Source organism: Sinocyclocheilus grahami, unplaced genomic scaffold (genome assembly GCF_001515645.1).
Source record: "Sinocyclocheilus grahami isolate Dianchi unplaced genomic scaffold, SAMN03320097.WGS_v1.1 scaffold438.1, whole genome shotgun sequence".
In the NCBI taxonomy this organism is placed as follows: Eukaryota; Metazoa; Chordata; class Actinopteri; order Cypriniformes; family Cyprinidae; genus Sinocyclocheilus; species Sinocyclocheilus grahami.
Window position 1 is genome coordinate 108734 of NW_015505617.1, and position 18239 is coordinate 126972.

Genomic DNA, 18239 nt, shown 5'->3' on the forward strand with positions numbered 1-18239 from the left:
TGTGAGTATTATGACCAGTACTTAATTTGATCCTGTTCCGGAAAATGTCAGATTTTAAATTTTTGCTTTCCAGTAGGCCTATTTGTTTTTAAAAATCCGGAATTTACAGTGCATTAGATCGTGACAGGGCATGCTTGTGTGCATACGAGAAGGAGCGAGCGCTGGTTTGGCTAGATGTATTTGGAGGTTATTACTCGCGTCTCATTCGGCACAAATCCAAATGTTTCCATATTCGCAATGTATTTGAATGTTAAACTATTATTTCTAATGTAAACTAGGCTTGTACTTTACACGCATTCGCATATAGACGGAAAAGATCATCCTCTTCACATGAGCAAAAAAATCCTTGGCATAACAGCAGAGTGGACTGGTATACTACGGTCTATTTAAACTGACCAGTGTAACCTTTTATATGTTTGGTTGACTATTTTATTTTGATAATGAACAAATTTCCACCGTTTGGGATAAGATTAAGATTTTTAATGTTTTTTTAAAAAGTTCCTTGTGTTCATCAAGGCTGCTTACAGTAAAAAAACTGTAGTATTGTGAAATATTATTAGAAATTTTCTATTTTAATATATTTTTAAATATAATTTATTACTGTGATGCAAACCTGAATTTTCATCAGCCATTTATCCAGTCTTCAGTGTCACACAATCCTTCAGAAATCATTTTAATATGCTGATTTATTATCAATGTTGAAAACAGTTGTGCTGCTTAATATTTTTTGGAACCTGTGATACTTTTTGTCAGTATTCTTTGATAAAAAGTTAAAAATAACAACATTTATTCAAAATGGAAATCTTTTCTTACCATATTCTATCACCTTTTATCAATTTAACATGTCCTTGCTGAAAAAAAACACATTTATTTCAAAAAGAAAAGAAAAATTACTGAACCCAAACTTTTGAATGGTTGTTAACATGACTAGGGTCCTGGAAGGGATTTTTAAATCGCAAACAATTTCTGGGTTTTGGCATTGTTTTCCTGTTAACATGCTCTCTACAGTCCTCATATATTATATATGTCGATTATGTACAATGACTGCATGCTATTGGTCCAAACGTATTTTTCCCTCATTATCTTCAAGTATGAAAGCAATAAGAACACAAAGCCTGTGCATTTTACTCAATTTAGAAATATAGGACATGTCTGGGAAAAAGAGGATATATAGTCATCCTAACAAGACAATATAGTGTTATGCAAATAACATTAAAGTGCAAATTCAGTTTGAATGTTTCAATTTGATCTCGAATTTTGTTTCAGTATTAGTTTTTCCATGTGAAATGTCAATATGCATGTTCTATTTGTGCTCCATTTTTCTGTATTTCCTCGCACACTTTGCAGCTCTGCAGAGGCGTTAGACTGTCCGTTTTTTCTCGACTGGCCTGTCATTCATTCTGCTTGATGTGACTGTTGCCATATTTTGTTTATTGCGCAGCACAGCGTGTATGTGCTTTGAACTGTCTGTCTGTGTTTCTCTGAACGCATGTGTTCAGAATATGCTGTCTTGGCATTTCCAAGACCATTTAAAAGGGTGAAACTGGAAATAAAAGCACTGCTAAAGCCTCAGCTCTGCTGTCAGGATGCTGTATCGGATCTGACGGCCAATAAAACCGGCCTGTTACATCTGACTTTTTCTAACTACCAAAGTGGCCTGGCCACTGGAAAGATGGGCATACTTCCTGATTTATTTAGCTGCTGATGTCAGCCACTCAGTTGCAAAGATGGACATAATTGTTGTGACAATGGCAACGTTTAATGAGGTTTTGCTTTTAGTCTACAGCCTGATTCTTATTTTACACCGTGCTCTAGGTTACCTTTTTTGGTCCCACTTTATATTAAGTGGCCTTAACTACTATGTACTTGCATCAAAAAATAAATACAATGTACTTAGTGTTCATATTGTATTGCAAAACACTTCTGCTGCTAATGAGGTGGGATATATACGGGTAAGGTTAGGGACAGGTTTGGTGGTATGGGTAGGTTTAAGGGTGGGTTAAGGTGTAAGGGATGGGTCAACAGTGTAATTGTACATGTGATTACAGAAATTAATTACAGATGTAATTACATGCAGGTATTTTAAAAATATAAGTACAATGTAAAAACATGTATGTACACAATAAGTGCATTGTACCAAATGATTAATTTAAATGTAAGTACATAGTAGTTAAGACCACTTAATTTAAAGTGGGACCCCTTTTTTATTACATTCTGTATTAACTGGACTACATTGCAAAATGAATTAAAGAAATCAGGATAGAAATATATTATTGTATAGTAGTATTGAAGTCAGTATATTTCAGAAGGAGATGATTGTATTCAATAAAATTAAGTGATTCAAATATTTAATATTAAATAATAAACTTAAAAATCTATTCGAATGACAAAAAATATGATAACAAAATATTTCAATAATCCTTCAACATTTATTTTTTAGGACTTACATGTTTCTCTCTATCTCTGTGTGTGTACATACTCTATAGAAACACGATCAAGGACAGATCCTACTGGAAGCTGTCTGCAAGCACCTGGAGCTGACCGAGAGAGATTATTTTGGGTTGCACCTGGCCGACGACGACTCTGATAGCCCGGTGAGTTCAGAGGTAAAGCTCAAAGATGTGCTGGAGCCGAGCCAGTCTGCCCTCAGGGATTCATGGAGGTTTTGCTTGGAGCATTTGAGGATAGAGTGTGTGAATGGCCAATATTCTTGAAGTAGGTTCACATTTAGGAATGTAGGACACACAGTGGTTCAGGATTAAAGATCCTGTGAAACATCTTCCCCTTTTGGGTGGCCCAACTCGTTTTAAACACCACAACAACATTGGTGTATATATTAGTCACAAAAAAACTACATCATGCAGTCCTAACCCGAACCCAAACACATTAATAGATGCCTTTGTGTTGTATGTATACTATCATTATTCATGTTACACCTTCATCAGTCTACCGGTAGGCATCTACCAATCGCTCGATCTGTGGTGGAACAGACTTTGTAGTTCTATTGATTCAGCTGAAACTGGATCAAAGTTAAAGAGTTTTTTACTCCACAAACACACTCAGTTTGTCTCTTTGTGTTGTAACTACAGATAAGTTCATCTCCACCTCCCCACAGCAGAAAACACAAGCCTATTGAATTATTGAGTGGCATTAGGTTGTGTTGGACTGTTGCCATGTTATTAAGGTTTTTCTTCCTCTCTCTCTACCTCTGTCTCTCTCTCTCTCTCTACCTCTGTCTCTCTCTCTCTCTCTCTCTCTCTTTCTTTCTTTCTTTCTTTCTTTCTTTCTTTCTTTCTTTCTTTCTTTCTTTCTTTCTTTCTTTCTTTCTTTCTTTCTTTCTTTCTTTCTTTCTTTCTTTCTTTCTTTCTTTCTTTCTTTCTTTCTTTCTTTCTTTCTTTCTTTCTTTTCTTCTTTCTCTCAATCAATAATTTATAGAGGTGGCTGGATCCAAATAAACCTTCTTTCTTTCTTTCTTTCTTTCTTTCTTTTCTTCTTTCTCTCAATCAATAATTTATAGAGGTGGCTGGATCCAAATAAACCCATAAGGAAGCAATTAAAAAGTAAGTAATTTTATGAACGGCACCAACCTAGGCTGTTGTTTACCACCAGCCATTGATTATTCTTTCTGCTTTGTATTTGTACATCTTTGTACTTACACAATGTTCTGATGAATTAAATGCTAGGGGGCTCTCCACATCATCTGAACTTCCGGGTGAAATTTTTTGTGAGTGACCCCAACAAACTTCAGGAAGAATACACACGGTGAGTGGATTTCAGCTTTGGTGTGTAAAGACCTTAAAAATGGTTTAAAAGATAATGTGCATATTCATTTTTTGTCTAAGCTTTTAAGTGTACACTATAGAATTTAAAGATCCTCAAGGCTAATAGACAAAATCTAAAAACAAATTTGATGTCATGGATTCTTTATTTTATTTCTTTTACATGTATTTATTTAGCAGACTTGAATCTCTTATGTTGTAATCCTCATTTCTAAGGAGGATGTAAAAGAAGTGCTGTAATACAGAGACCAAAAAATTGTTCAGAGAAGTACAGGCTAGAACTGAGATGAGTAAAGCAGTACATGAGTAAAACTACAGTGATTGACCTCCTCACTTGAATTGGCAGTGGTGATTCATAGTGAATCATAGTGATAATGTCGCATTATCTCTTTGTAGTGTTCTTGTAGATCAAACAGTAGAGAATGTCACGAATAATGCCAAGTTCCTCATGGGTTCAGTACCTAGGGAATGCATGAACAAATAAAATGTATGCCATGTAAGCCACTTTGAAAGAAAGCAACTGCCAAATGCGTACAGCAAATGTCAATGTCAAGGAGGAAAACTCTGAACTTGGTGAAAAAACAATAGAAGTTGTTCAAACAGTAGAGCATGGTCATGAGTTTGCTTCCCCATGAAAGCAAGAACTGCTAGGTCATTTTGGATAAAGGCATTTGCCAAATGCATAAATGTAAATGTTTAAATCTTCATGCTATAATCAAATTAGACCAACTTTGTACACCTCGTAACCATGTCTTAGCTTTGGTTTTGCTTGGTTAGATAATAAAGCAGTTCTATTTAATGTTAGTGAAGGTCTTTGCACACTGAGTCTGAAATTTCATATGTGGTTTTTCGTATTTGTCATCCTAAAAATTTGTCACACACAGAAAGCTTGCACACTGAGTCCGATGCGTAGTAATGAATCCGTTGCGGAAAAAATTGCAAAACAGTACTAAATGGAGTCTTCAAGCAGTGAGGATGATTTTGTTGTCGTCTCACTTCTTAAAAAAGAGCAAGAAAGGAAATATTGGGTCCATCCAATCCTGAGATACAGAGAGGAAGGAGAGTTCCCCCTCCTTATTAAGGAGTAGCGGAATTATCATGGGCGATTCAAAGTTGAACCTGACAATTTTGGCGTTCGCTTGTACGGTGGCTCTGAATTGTCAAAACACCTCTCAAAATGCTTGCTACGGATGCGAAAAATGCTGAAAATCGAACCTGATCCGAATTTTTTTTATGACGGACAAAAGTTTCGGAGGCAGTGTGTAAACGTTATTGACACAACATGAGGTCGTATTTATTTTTTAACATGTGAAAATTTCGGACTCAGTGTGCAATGGCCTTTAAACTCCAGTACCTAAACTTTACTGCTGTACAGTATGGCATGGCATTTTATGTAGGAAGTTTGATTTAATATGTATAATTTTTTTTTATATTTAACAATTCACCTCATGAACAGTACATCGGAGTTATTTTTAGTCTACTGGCTCACAGAGATTATTTGTCTGTTCTTATTCATCTTTGTAGGTACCAGTATTTTTTACAGATTAAGCAGGACATACTAAGTGGAAGGTGAGCTGGATCATGTGTGGCTGTTTTTAACTATAAATCTCTTTCTAAATCCAGTTTAAAAGTAGGTTGATAAATGATATCTGTAACTATGTAACTTTATCTCTTCGATATTCATCTTGTGATAGCACTGCAGTTTGTGCTGCTGAATTTGCATGCTTACATGTTCTTCGATGTTTACTTAAATACAGTAATTTGGTTTGATCTCCAACATTTTACACTGTTAATTTAATATCATTTATATCCCTCCCAGACTGCCCTGTCCGCACAATACTGCCGCACTCCTGGCATCGTACACTGTTCAGTGTAAGTATGAGCCATTCGTTGAAAAGAATGGCTGTAGGATCTACATGACAAAGAAGCCACAATCTAAATCAGTTTTTTTTTAAGCGGAACAGTATGTGACAGTCAATTACATGTGGTTCGCTTTAATTCTGGTTTGGTCGCACTAACTTTAATGTTACAATTTAAAACCTTTTTAATGTTATGTTTGGTGTCGAACAAGAGGCGCCTGTAATTCTCTATTTCTTGAGTGAGAGGAATTGATAGCAATCTAGCATAGCAGCAGAATTATAATTAAAGCTGTTTTCCGCCAATGTAATGACCCACGTTTCTTTCTGATATATTACGGTATCATGCAAACTCAAATCCAGTACTGAGCTTCCAAGCAAACCACCAAAGTACAACAGCGCAAGCTCAGCACGGCACATTCCATCTGTGCACAACCTCAACGCTTAACAAGCACTAGCTTGTAAAACGGGAGTAAATGCGAGCAAGAAATCTCTCTGAAGTACAGCAGGCACTAACACAGCCCAGCACATCTTAGTTAACCTAATAGTGCCCATTTGAAACGGAGCAGTGACATGGCATATCCCGGGCCCTCGGGGGTCCGCTTGCCAGATTGAGCTCAGCAATGATGAATCTTGACAGATTGCTGTAGTGAGCACATTTGCTCCGGTCTCTCCTGGGCTTTTAGCATGCAGTTTGGGCACTATATAGGTCAGAGGGGATTCTGTTGGGCCCGGTTGCCTAGGACAGCGCTATCTATTGCAACTCATTTAGTTTGTTTTAGGGTTTACTGACAAGCTGCCATAGCGGCAGAATTGATGCTAAATGCTACATTTGAGGGGATTTTTTTGGTCAAAGAATTACTGAACGCTTACATGATGATAAATATTGTTTAATAATCCTAAACTCTTGAATAGCTTGAAACATTAGTGTGTTTTATCTTTTTATTTTAAATGAATGAGGATGATTGTGATGAGATTCCAATGCTTGGCTTAAGTGAAGCTGAATGTTTGGTCTTACAACATTTGGCACTGGTCAACATCAAATAAGACTGCCCAACATGATAAAAAGGAAAACATTTTTTAAGTGATTTAAAATGTGCAAACAGGTGAAGAAATATACAACATGTAATTCATGTTGGGTTTATGTATTTTTGAAGAACATTTATATTATTTATCTCAACAAAACTTTTGATTTATTCACTTAAAAAAACTCTTACGTGCTATAGCCTCAAACTTGCATATATAAAATATATAGTCTATTTTTACATTCATTCACTTTGAATTAACAGGACTGTACACATTTTAATAATTATTTTCAATGATTTTTTCTAATATGCTATTCTATATACTCAAATATAGTATACTACAATTCAAAAGTTTGGAGTAGGTAAGACTATTTTAATGTTTTTGAAAGACGTCTCTTAATACTCACCGATGCTGCATTTATTTGTAAAATCAGAAATATATATATATATATTAAAATGTATCTATTTTAATATGTTTTTGGAAAACATAAATGTAGCTTATACCTATGATGACAAAGCTGAATTCTCAGCAGCCATTACTTCAGTCTTTAGTGTCACATGAACATTGTGAAATCATTCTAATATCCTGATTTGGTGCTCAAAAAACATTTCTGATTAGAACAGCATTTATTTATTTTTTTTTTTTTGTAATGTAAAAGTCATCACTCTCACTTTTGATAAATAAATGCATCAATAAAAGTATCAGTTTCTTTTTTAAAAATAAAAAAGTCTGTATTATTGTAAAAATTAGATGCATGCAGTTTTGTAGGGCATTTTGCTCAGATTTTTTGGTTACATAATGCTCTATGTAAATCACACACAAAGCAAGGGATTAAGAGATTTAGGCACCAGTGTGTGTCCACCAGTGATGGTATCCCTTTATATATATACAGTATTAGGTGACCTGGTCTGCATGTTGTACTGTCATGATTCACGGCTGTTATCCGTAACGCTGTGCTTGTATTGTGTGATTCAGCTGAGCTGAGTGATTACAGTGAGGCTGAGAATTTGCCAGGATACCTGTCTGAGTTCTGCTTCATCCCCAACCAGCCTCAGGGCTTTGAAAAAGAGGTCACCAAACATCACCAGCAACACAGGTAAGAGTCACCGCTCTAAACTCGTCACTGCACTATTCTAATAAAAAATTTCTATTTCTGTCAGAAATGTTGCCACAGTGAAGGAGTCTTGTTGATTTCACATATGGCTTTATGAATATTCATAACTGTTAGTTAACATACTCGCGTGTGCTTTCTCAGTGCTCATGGCTCAGAACGCCCACACTAGAGCTGTGCTTAGAACAGGAAGCTCATTGTCCTCCGCATCTTAGCCATACTAACAAATTGGGGGATTCTGAAAGGCACCAATTTCTGTAATTTACACAAGAGTTGTGTACACCCACTTACCTCTACTTCACTTGTGATGTGAATCTGCAGCACATGTCTCCATTTTGACTCTTTATTCTCCCTTTTTTTTCTGACATGGGCACAGTGGACTTACTCCAGCACAGTCTGAATTCAATTACCTGAACACGGCACGGACGCTGGAACTTTATGGAGTGGAACTGCACTATGCAAGAGTGAGTCAAAGCTGTTTCATTGTGTATCTACACACAAGCCTCTATGCTACAAATAAAGTTAATCAATGAAACCGCAAAGCTCCTGTATGGCTTTAGAGGACTATAATCACCATTTGTGCTTTCATTGTATGGAAAAGAGAAGTATTAACATTTTGCATAGCTTTTAAATTATACAGGCTTGGAACGGAAAAAAGACAAATTATCTTTTTAGAGTTTTCATTTTTGGGTAGACTAACTCTTTGAACAATATTACACAGCACAGTTTCGAAAATGCTAAATGATCCTCATTAATAATTTCTCTTTTTTCCTCTGTTCTTGCTTTCAGGATCAAAGCAACACAGAGATTTTCATAGGCGTGATGTCAGCTGGCATTGCCATTTACAAGAACAGGGTACGAATCAACTACTTTCCATGGTAAGTGAACTTGCCTTATTGGTGTCATTCGTGTTGAATTTAAGTCATGAAGTGAAATGAAGCTGAGGTTGCAAACGTAAGCCAGTTTGAATATAATGCATTGCTGTCAGCTTCATAGCGTCATTTCATGCTGTTGCTATGATTTTTTTGTGTTTGTGTGGTCTGCACATTACACTGTTTTAACCAGGTGTGTTTCAACCAGATCATTTGTCTGCTAACACTAAACGTTTAAATGCTGCACAACGCTGCATAATATGAGCCGTTCAGAACATATACAGTGTTTTATATAAGATTTTGTTGTGGGATCCTCAGCATAAAGCAGCAGAAATGAAAGCCAGACAACCAACAAACTGTCCTGTCGCTTGTTGTGGCTGCAGAGATTTATATGGTAGTGAGATCTCCTATTCATTTGTGGAAGAATTGTTTTTATTATTATTACTATTATTTATTTGTCATTAATGATCTTTGATAATTTTTTTGGACCTTGGTTTTAATATTGCTGTTAATTATTAACTGATATTATTAACTAAATTATTATATAACATTTTATAAATAGTTACAGTTTACTTATATTTACTTACGTTTTCCCCCTGTTATTAAAATGTATTTATTTATTGAATAAGAGGAATTTATACAACAATTTTTACCAATCACTCTAAATTGTTCTCATACTAACTACCATATTTGCATTTAAACTGATTAACAGATTATTGGTTGAAAACATGATAATTTTTAATTTTTAATTTAAATTAAGATTAAGAAATATATATATTTAGATTGGTTTATGTAAGCAAACTAAATGTCATTCTTAATGGGGTGAAATACACCATGGGGGTTCTAAATGTTTAGGCATTTTTGTTTGCACTAATTTCAAATTGTGCAGAAAACTAAATGATCAAATGTAACGGTAAAGAGCAGCACCCAAATCCTTATAATGCAAAGCTTTATTCCCCCTCCATCACCAGGCTGTTTTTCTGGCACTCAAGCCCAGCTGCTTCTGTAGCTGTAGTCCAAGCATCTCCCATTTGAACATACATGCACAGATGCTTTCCAGGCAAACTATGTTTAGCCCAGAAGAGAACAGGGGCTGTTTGCCTTCGATGTCAGCCAGCCTCTCAGTGCAAACGGTTGCACTTATTTATTATTTTATCGTTCACCCCTGCAGTTCATAAACGTGATTGTTAAAACTGTGTAAATATCATACTATGCTTTCTAAAATAGAAAAATATGTGAATGCCAATGAAGCATGTTCTTTAAAGGGGTCTTCGGATGCGACATGCACTTTTACAAGTTGATTATTTTATCGTTCACCCCTGCAGTTCATAAACGTGATTGTTAAAACTGTGTAAATATCATACTATGCTTTCTAAAATAGAAAAATGTGAATGCCAATGAAGCATGTTCTTTAAAGGGGTCTTCGGATGCGACATGCACTTTTACAAGTTGTTTGAACTGAAATGTGCGTTGGTAGTGCGTGTACACAACCACCCTATAATGATAAAGATCCACCCAGTGTTTTTTTAATACTGTTAAATAATTTCTCCTTTCTCATATCAAGCCATTCTCAGATGCCTGTCTGTGTGACGTCACACAGACCCAGGCCCCTCCCACGATTGTTGATTGACACTAGTGTTTTACCTTAGACCCGCCCCGAGTGAGGTGTCATCAGTCCACCATTGTTTCACTGCCGGAGCAGATGCAGACAAGAATGACTCCTTAGAGATTAAGGTGTTCTGTTGTTGGATGTAATAATGAACATAGCAGTCGTCATTTACTTCCGACATCTGAGCCGCTGAAGACGCAGTGGATTGCCTTTGAGAAATTTTAACCAAAGTATGTTATAGACTTAAGTATTCATTAAGACGCTAAAGAAATCTTATCAACTTGTGGAAAATGGGCATCCGATGACCTCTTTAAAGACAATTGAAGTTGAGTTTGACCTACCTCAGTCATTGACTGTTTGTGAGTTGTACAGTGTTGTGCTGGGACTGTGTGCCAGAATGTATCATAAGTGGTTGAGGCTGCTCCAGCATGTGTTTATTCAGACATTTAAGAGTGTGTGTTGTGTAGAATATATTTAGCTTCACTATGAGTCATATTTTAATAGGAGTGAAGCTTAGAGACACACAAAGGGCCGTGAAATGGGTCATGGAATTTTAACAGCTCAGAATAAGTGTTTGTTGCTGCCCTTGAAAATGTGTTTTTGTTGTGCCAACAATTTTTGTTCTTCTACTTTAGGTTGAAGATTGTAAAAATATCTTTTAAATGCAAGCAGTTTTTCATCCAGCTGAGAAAAGAGGCGGTAAGTGGTACACTTTTTTTTTAATACTGTCATTCTTGATCAGTAAGGCAAAGCAACATAAAACGGCATCCAGAACATGTTTAACTTTGGCCATGTAATGTATTTCTGAGTAAAATAGCAAACATTATTGTTTGCTAAGGCATTGCCAGCTACCTCACAATATGATGCATATTGCAAAACAAATGTCACAATTCACAATGTGTCTCAATATCATAATTAGGCTGTGATTGAAAATGTAGGGCATGGTATGGGTGCACAAACACCCTGTTAGCTGATTACAATTTGTAAAATCATAAAATGACCCCAACAGACATCACCAGTCCCATTTACAAAACTGCAGGGAGCAGTAATTCCCATTAATAAACCATCTTGCTCCGGCAATATCAAATTAAAGAGCATATTGGCTCCCATAGCACCACTGATCTTTGTTTATTTGAAATCCCTCTGTAATTACCTTCCTGCTGTCAGTGACGATGTGCAGAGAGATAGAGACTCTTTACAGCTTATTAATTATGGAGACTAGATGATGCATTTTGCATGCGGCGGAGCGGGATGAGACCTGACATTAGAGTCGCACCGATTGCTGATACACGACGAGAACCTGTGTGTCTGAACCAGTTCTCCACAGCGCCACAGACCCTCTGCTGGAGACCTCAAAACACCCTGGCGGTGTGAATAATGCACAGGGGCCTTTCAGAAGCAGTTGTACTAAAAGCAGAACTCAATGATGTCATGATCCATAATTGATGCCCAGATGGCACAGCTTGGCTGAGTGGGTACGATTTCCTTGGACCTGGGTCGCAGCCCCTGCGATTTGCAGAACCAAAAACAGTCTGGGAAGTGCATTTAGCCCCCTCTGGAGTCCCCAGTGACCAATGGAGTCTTGCACATTGGTGTGTCAGTCCTAATAGGTCTCTCCTGAGCAGAGCTTTCTGGGTGGGTACTTTGGCCAGGTTTCAAACAGAGGCCCATGTTCATGACAATATAACATCAGAGCAGGGAATGTAAATGTCACCAACATCTCCCATGTTTTGGGTTAAGGATGCAGTATGCTTGAAGATCTTTTCTCTTCCTTTTTGCCTACAGCATGAGACGAGAGATACATTGCTCGGGTTCAACATGGTAAACTACAGGGCCTGTAAGAACCTCTGGAAGGCCTGTGTTGAACACCACACCTTCTTTCGGCTAGATCGGCCCGTTCCTCTGCAGAAGAACTTCTTTGTGCACTACTTCAGTTTGGGCTCCAAGTTCAGATACTGGTAAGATGTTCCTCCAGTGGGCCCAAATGTAGTGCATGTCGTTTGAGGAATTGCAGCTTGTTATTATGAATTGCTTTCAGGTTTCAAAAGTAAAGATTTTTTTCTGCTTGCCTTGTCAGGCCATTCGTTAAGATTTTGCATTTTTAAAAATGTTTATAAATTTAAATATATAAATGTATCTTTATTTTTATTTATTTTACATTTATTTAATATTTAAATTTTAGATTAAAAAGTTATTATTTTTAATACATGTTAAGTTTATTTGTTAAACTTAACTTAATGTTAAAGTGCAATAATATCTGGAAAAATATTATATGGAAAATGTATTATAAGTATTATTATAATTATATAGGAGTCAGCAGGTAAGTCTCATGGTTGACCACTTTGTGTAAAAAATTGTAAAGTTGTTTTTACAAATTCCAAACATTCCAAAACATTAATTTTGTGTGGTATTAATTTTTAAAGCATAAAGTCGTAGAATTGTATTTTATAATTTTTTTTAGTCTTGTCATCTGCAGTAGTCACTTGTGTGCTAAGGGAGGCCACAGTCACCAAAAGGCTTGAACTTAGTCGACACTAACAAATACTCTAGTACAACTTGAGGATAAACTTTTGAAAAATTGATGATGCTCTTTTAGCCAGTTTTAGATATATGGAAACTAGGAAGAGGAGGTGATCAATAATTCATCTTGCGATGCTTTTTAGATTTATAAGTGTTTATTGGTTGTCACTATAGTATAGTAAAACATATTTGAACTCTGGAGCCTTGAGCACTAAGAGCCTCATATAAAAGCATCATATGTTGTGAAATTGAGAAATACAGTTCCAATCTTGACAAACATGCATCTCTTCACAGTGGGAGGACGGAAGCACAATCTGTTCAGTATGGCAAGGAGAAGGGAATCAAGGACAGAGTGTTTGCAAGGTAATGTGTGCTTGTACTTCGGGGATTTTGTGTTGGTGACCGGTTATGATGTGATTCTTCAGCTAATGATCATTAGTGTGTTCATTTGTGAACTTTCTTAAAAAATCAACTACCAGCTGGTGAGTAGGAGTAACTTGGATCAGAAGGTGAATTTTTTGCAGGATCTTTACATGAAACATTGAGAGTCATGTTGAGCTCAAAGTCCTTTTCAAGTAAGTCAGTTGAGTCGGTGGTCACCGTTTTAGTAACACCCACGGGTAGATGTTTCCAGTCATGAAAGTACAGCTCCTATGTACTTGAAATATCCAAAACTGTTTGTCAAGCTTATGTTTTAGTAATGTATATCAAATCACTGCTGACAACAGTGTAATAAATGGAATTTCTTTAGCTCAAATCAGGCTATTACAGTACTAGACTACGGTTCAGAAAGGCTTTTTATTTTTTAAAGAGATCTCTTATGCTCACCAAAGCTGAATTTGCTAAATTAAAAATAAATAAATAAATAATGCTGTGAAATGTTATTATAATAGGAAAACTATTTTCTATGTTAATGTATTTTAAAATATAATTTATTTTTGTGACTACAAAGCTGAATTTTTTTTTAGCAGCAATTACTCCAGTCTTCAGTGTCACATGATCCTTCAGAAATCATTCTAATATGCTGATATGGTGTTCAAGAATTTGAAAACTTTTGTACTGCTTAGTATTTTGTGTAAACATTGATGATACATTGTCTTAAGGATTCTATGATGAATAGGAAGTTCAAAAGATCAGCATTGAATTAAAATATAAATTGTTTAATGAATCAAAATTAACAGTTGGTACAAGAATATACATATACAGATGTTACATAAAAATATACAGAAGTGTCTTTGCTGTCAATTTTGATTCATTCAAAGCAACCTTGTGATTAAATGTATTAATTTCTTTAAAAAAATAGAACATCAAATAATATTCAAAATTTTACAATAAAATCCAGTATGTTTGTTAAACAGCCTTTTAGAGTCTAATATCTTTCTGAATAGTCTTTTACATGTTTAACTACCTTTTATGAGATTGTTAACCAATACTGAAAACGGTGCATTCCAAAAACCTTGAATTGGAGTGCTACTGCTTATGAAAACAAACAAGTAACAACTTTTCAGATACCTGCAGCAATTTTTACATTTATATGCTTGAGTTGTTTGAAATGTTAACAAATGAGAAACTCTAAAGATGAGCATAGTCAACCTTGTATGTGATCTATTTTTCACCAAAAATAATGATTGACAGTAGACTGTTCTGTTTGACTTTCAAAGTGGATATTATGACGAGGAAAAAAAAAAATATGACCGGACACTTCAATGTAAATATTACTAAAATTGCCATACACTCTTAAAAATAAAGGTGCTTCACGATGCCATAGAAGAACCTTTTTGTCTAAATGGTTCCATAAAGAACCTTTAACATCTGAAGAACCTTTCTGTTTCACAAAAGGTTCTTTGTGGTGAAAAAAGGTTCTTCAGATTATAAAAAGGTAAGAAAGAGACAGTTCTTTAAAGAACCTTTGACTGAATGGTTCTTTGTGGAACCAAAAATGGTTCTTCTATGGCAGGGATCCTCAAATCTGGCCCACGAGATCCACTTTCCTGCAGAGTTTAGCTCTAACCCTAATCAAACACACCTGAGCATGCTAATCAATGTCTTCAGGATCATTAGAAAATCACAGGTAGCTGAGTTTGATGAGGGTTGGAGCTAAACTCTGCAGCGCATTGGACCTCCAGGGTAAGATTTGAGGAACCCTGTTCTATGGCATCGCTAGAAGAACCTTTTGAAGCACCTTTATTTTTAAGAGTGTACAGTGGAAAGATATATTTTACTAGGAGTTACTGTGTCAAAATGTACTGAACGCCTGTAGTTAAACATTGAAAATATAAATAAAACGTTGAACAATGTCTGGAGAACATAAGAGATAAAAACAAAGAGTTCTGTTTCAAAACAAATCTCATTTCAGTATCAGTAATCTGTATTAAAACTTTACATTTGAAGGATCAGTTGGTGAAATATTATCTGACTTAATTAAGTTTCAGAAAAACAAAAGAGATTTATTTTAACACTCTCATGGTGTCCACGTAATATGAACATAGAGTTGCTCAATGGAATAATATCTTACTGTTAGCGAGTTAACGCTTAGAAGTGACCTTAGCCTTTGGCTCTACTGAGGTGCTGTGGAGATTAACAGAATGTGTTTCATCTCTTAGATCTCCCAGCAAGCCCCTGGGCAGAAAGTTGATTGGTGTGACAGACTGGGAATCAGTGAGCAGGAACTCGCTGTCTGAAGAGAGGCTGGAGACCCGTAGCCTGCCCACCCGCTCACCCCCTGGGACGCCCAACCAGTGAGTGCATCTCTGTTTTAGTGAAACACCCAACCTAATGAGGAAAGACCCAGTAGGGTGCTTGGGCAGTGAAAAGGAAAAAGATACATATGTAACCTGTACGTAAGTGAATTTCACTGTAACATGTCTGTCATGTTTCACTCCAAAATGCAAAGCAAAATAGTAAGAAAGTATATATTTCCAAAGGGAAATTAAACAAAATGACAATTAAACATTGTTTTTGCCCAAATTTGTGTAATGTGTTTTTCCTTTTCCCTTCCCCCCCCCACAAATTATTACTAGTAACTATTGTTATTAGAAACAATACTATAATATAGCATTGTTAAAAAAAATACCATTATACAATACCATTTTTTTTCATTTAAATCAGCACAAAGGTGCTTGAGTGAATGCATTTGACTTGTATTACAGTAATGAGAATGTCGCATGCAATTTTTTTTAATGGTTCTAAAAATGCTTAATTTCCTAAAACAGAATATAATACAATTTCTTATTTTTTCCCCTTTCAATTAGGGGATGACCTAGACACATTCTTGACAGGTTTTGTGAGTTTTACCCATCCAGGAAGTCAGGGAGTCACTCTCTGTGTCAAAGATTCAGAGATAGACTTCCGCATTATTAGTAAGCCATTAGAGGGAGTTTTCAGGAAGAGAGAGAGAGTCTAGATTGTAAAATGAATAAGTATATTTATAATAATGTACTATAATATATTGTAGGCCTGTCACAATCATCAGGGTTTTTTTTTTTTTTTACTAAAGATTAATTGTCCTGATTTAATCCTGTCTAAAAATATATAATATAATATAATGCATTAAATGATTAAACCCACAAGCCTTCATTTCATATGAAGGAAGACTTTTGACTATCTTTATTCTTTACTCCCTACCAGATTATGATTTAAACATTTACAGTTTTTCTTTTTCATCCTTATTTGAATGGGAAATGTGATCAATATTTAAACTGCTCTATTATCATGGTTGTCTCAAATTATTTTGATTAGATCAAATAACCACAATCGATAATTGTGACAGGCCTAATACATTGTACTCTTTACAGTAACCTTGAATGTTACTGTGCCAAAACTTTTTTTGTTTTTAATAGATAAGAACACTTTTTTACCTTCAGCCAGAGGATTTGTGTTTATTCATTAAACATATTGGTGAAAAGGATTACAGCAACTGTAAATGTTCTGTCAACAGTAGGAACTCCTTATTTGTGCAAGAGGGTCCTCGGCTACGGCCCTCTTCCACGGGTCACCTGGTGGACCATGTCATCCATGCCTCCCCCAGCCTTCCTGTTTTCTCCAATCACAAATCAGCTTCCTTTACACAAGCTAACAGCATCAGCCTGGATTCTACGCCGTAAGTGCTTCCTCTTCTTTTATTATTAGTGATGGTGCTTCATAAGTTTCCTCCTGTGTTCAGACTTATTTAAGCAACCACATAGCAACATGTGGATTATGCCTTTTAAGGAAAAGACTGTGCAGAGGTCATAGTCAGATATATGAAATACTGATATTTTTATTCAAAGTAATATCAGTGACATTTTATTTAAAACTTTCAGTTTCTTAAATCCCAAAAAGAGTCTTAAAGAATACCCCAGAAAACCAACTCTTTTAGCAGACGTTTGGTATACTCGCTTTTTTTATTAATGGACTTTATAATGCATTTTAAGTCCTGACTGTTTGCTTATTCATGCCACAGTGCCACTCTAACTTATTGAAACATTAAATCATTTCAGTTATTATAAAACACTGTTTGCAGAAGCCACATAATTTAGTGTAAAAAAACAGAAGCTCAAGTCTGTTCCTCAAATGGGAAAAGTGGTTTTACTGCACCAAAACCATCTTTTATTGGCTGTTTGTTTTGTCTCTGCCTTCCAATCACAGCTACCACCCTCCGTCTGTGCCCTTAAATGGCCCCGAATGGAAACTAAACGCACGCTGCGCAGCTGTAAAACGTGTTTACCGCTCTCATAGCGTTGGGCACACAGCTTTGGATTTTAACAGTGCATGGTAAACATGTCAAGCTCTTTGTGATCCTCTTGAATAGGTCTGCAGTATACTTAAGCCTAATAACATTGCCAGTGGCAGATAGGCTATTTGCATGACATGTGGTTGTTTTGACTTGGTTTGCTAAGCTAGTTTAATAGATATACAGCTCATCCCCTGTTCCTTTGTTTCAGACTTTAAGCTGTTGTAGAAGTGACCTGTTTACAGTTTGGGGGAGGGTGTCACCACATAACCTGTCCGATAATATAGCCATTATCAGAAAAAAAAATGTATTGTTAATAGATTGCTTTTAAGAAGAGTCGGATGTGACCAACCAAAGTCATTTGACAGCACCTTGCAGTGTCACAAAATTGCTTAAATGGATAGTTCATTTATGGAAATAGAAATTCTGTCATTATTTACTCACCCACATGTCATTCCAAACCCCTATGCATTTCTTTCTTTTGCAGAACACAAAAAGTATTTGTCAAGCTTAGTTATGTTGATAACCAAAGAGTTTCGGTTCCCATGGACTTCTATTGTATTTTTTTGTCCATATAATGAAACAAAGCTGTTTGGTTATCAACATTCTTTAAAATATGAAGAGTTAAGATGCAAAAGCCCCTAAGTGCCGTCCATAATATTTTTTCTAAAATTAGCATTTTTATCAGGCTCCTATGTTTAGGTTCAGTAATTTTATTTCAGTGGCAAAGTATAAGTCCTTTTCTGTGCCATTAA

The 18239-nt window shown here is 35.8% G+C and overlaps 1 protein-coding gene across 4 annotated transcripts in view; it reads left to right on the forward strand.

Annotated features, from left to right (window-relative positions):
• LOC107551944 (tyrosine-protein phosphatase non-receptor type 4-like) overlaps positions 1-18239 on the forward strand; it is a 49808-nt gene that overhangs the window by 20045 nt on the left and 11524 nt on the right. The window contains exons 3-15 of one of the 4 annotated variants that reach the window (XM_016233733.1): positions 2487-2606; positions 3518-3560; positions 3684-3762; positions 5304-5348; positions 5599-5651; positions 7637-7757; positions 8149-8236; positions 8562-8650; positions 10889-10952; positions 12039-12211; positions 13068-13136; positions 15377-15511; positions 16711-16872. In XM_016233733.1, the coding sequence (XP_016089219.1) occupies positions 2487-2606; positions 3518-3560; positions 3684-3762; positions 5304-5348; positions 5599-5651; positions 7637-7757; positions 8149-8236; positions 8562-8650; positions 10889-10952; positions 12039-12211; positions 13068-13136; positions 15377-15511; positions 16711-16872 (1241 nt within the window). The remainder of the gene's footprint in view (positions 1-2486; positions 2607-3517; positions 3561-3683; positions 3763-5303; positions 5349-5598; positions 5652-7636; positions 7758-8148; positions 8237-8561; positions 8651-10888; positions 10953-12038; positions 12212-13067; positions 13137-15376; positions 15512-16710; positions 16873-18239) is intronic. The other 3 variants (XM_016233734.1, XM_016233735.1, XM_016233736.1) reach the window with 3 other exon arrangements.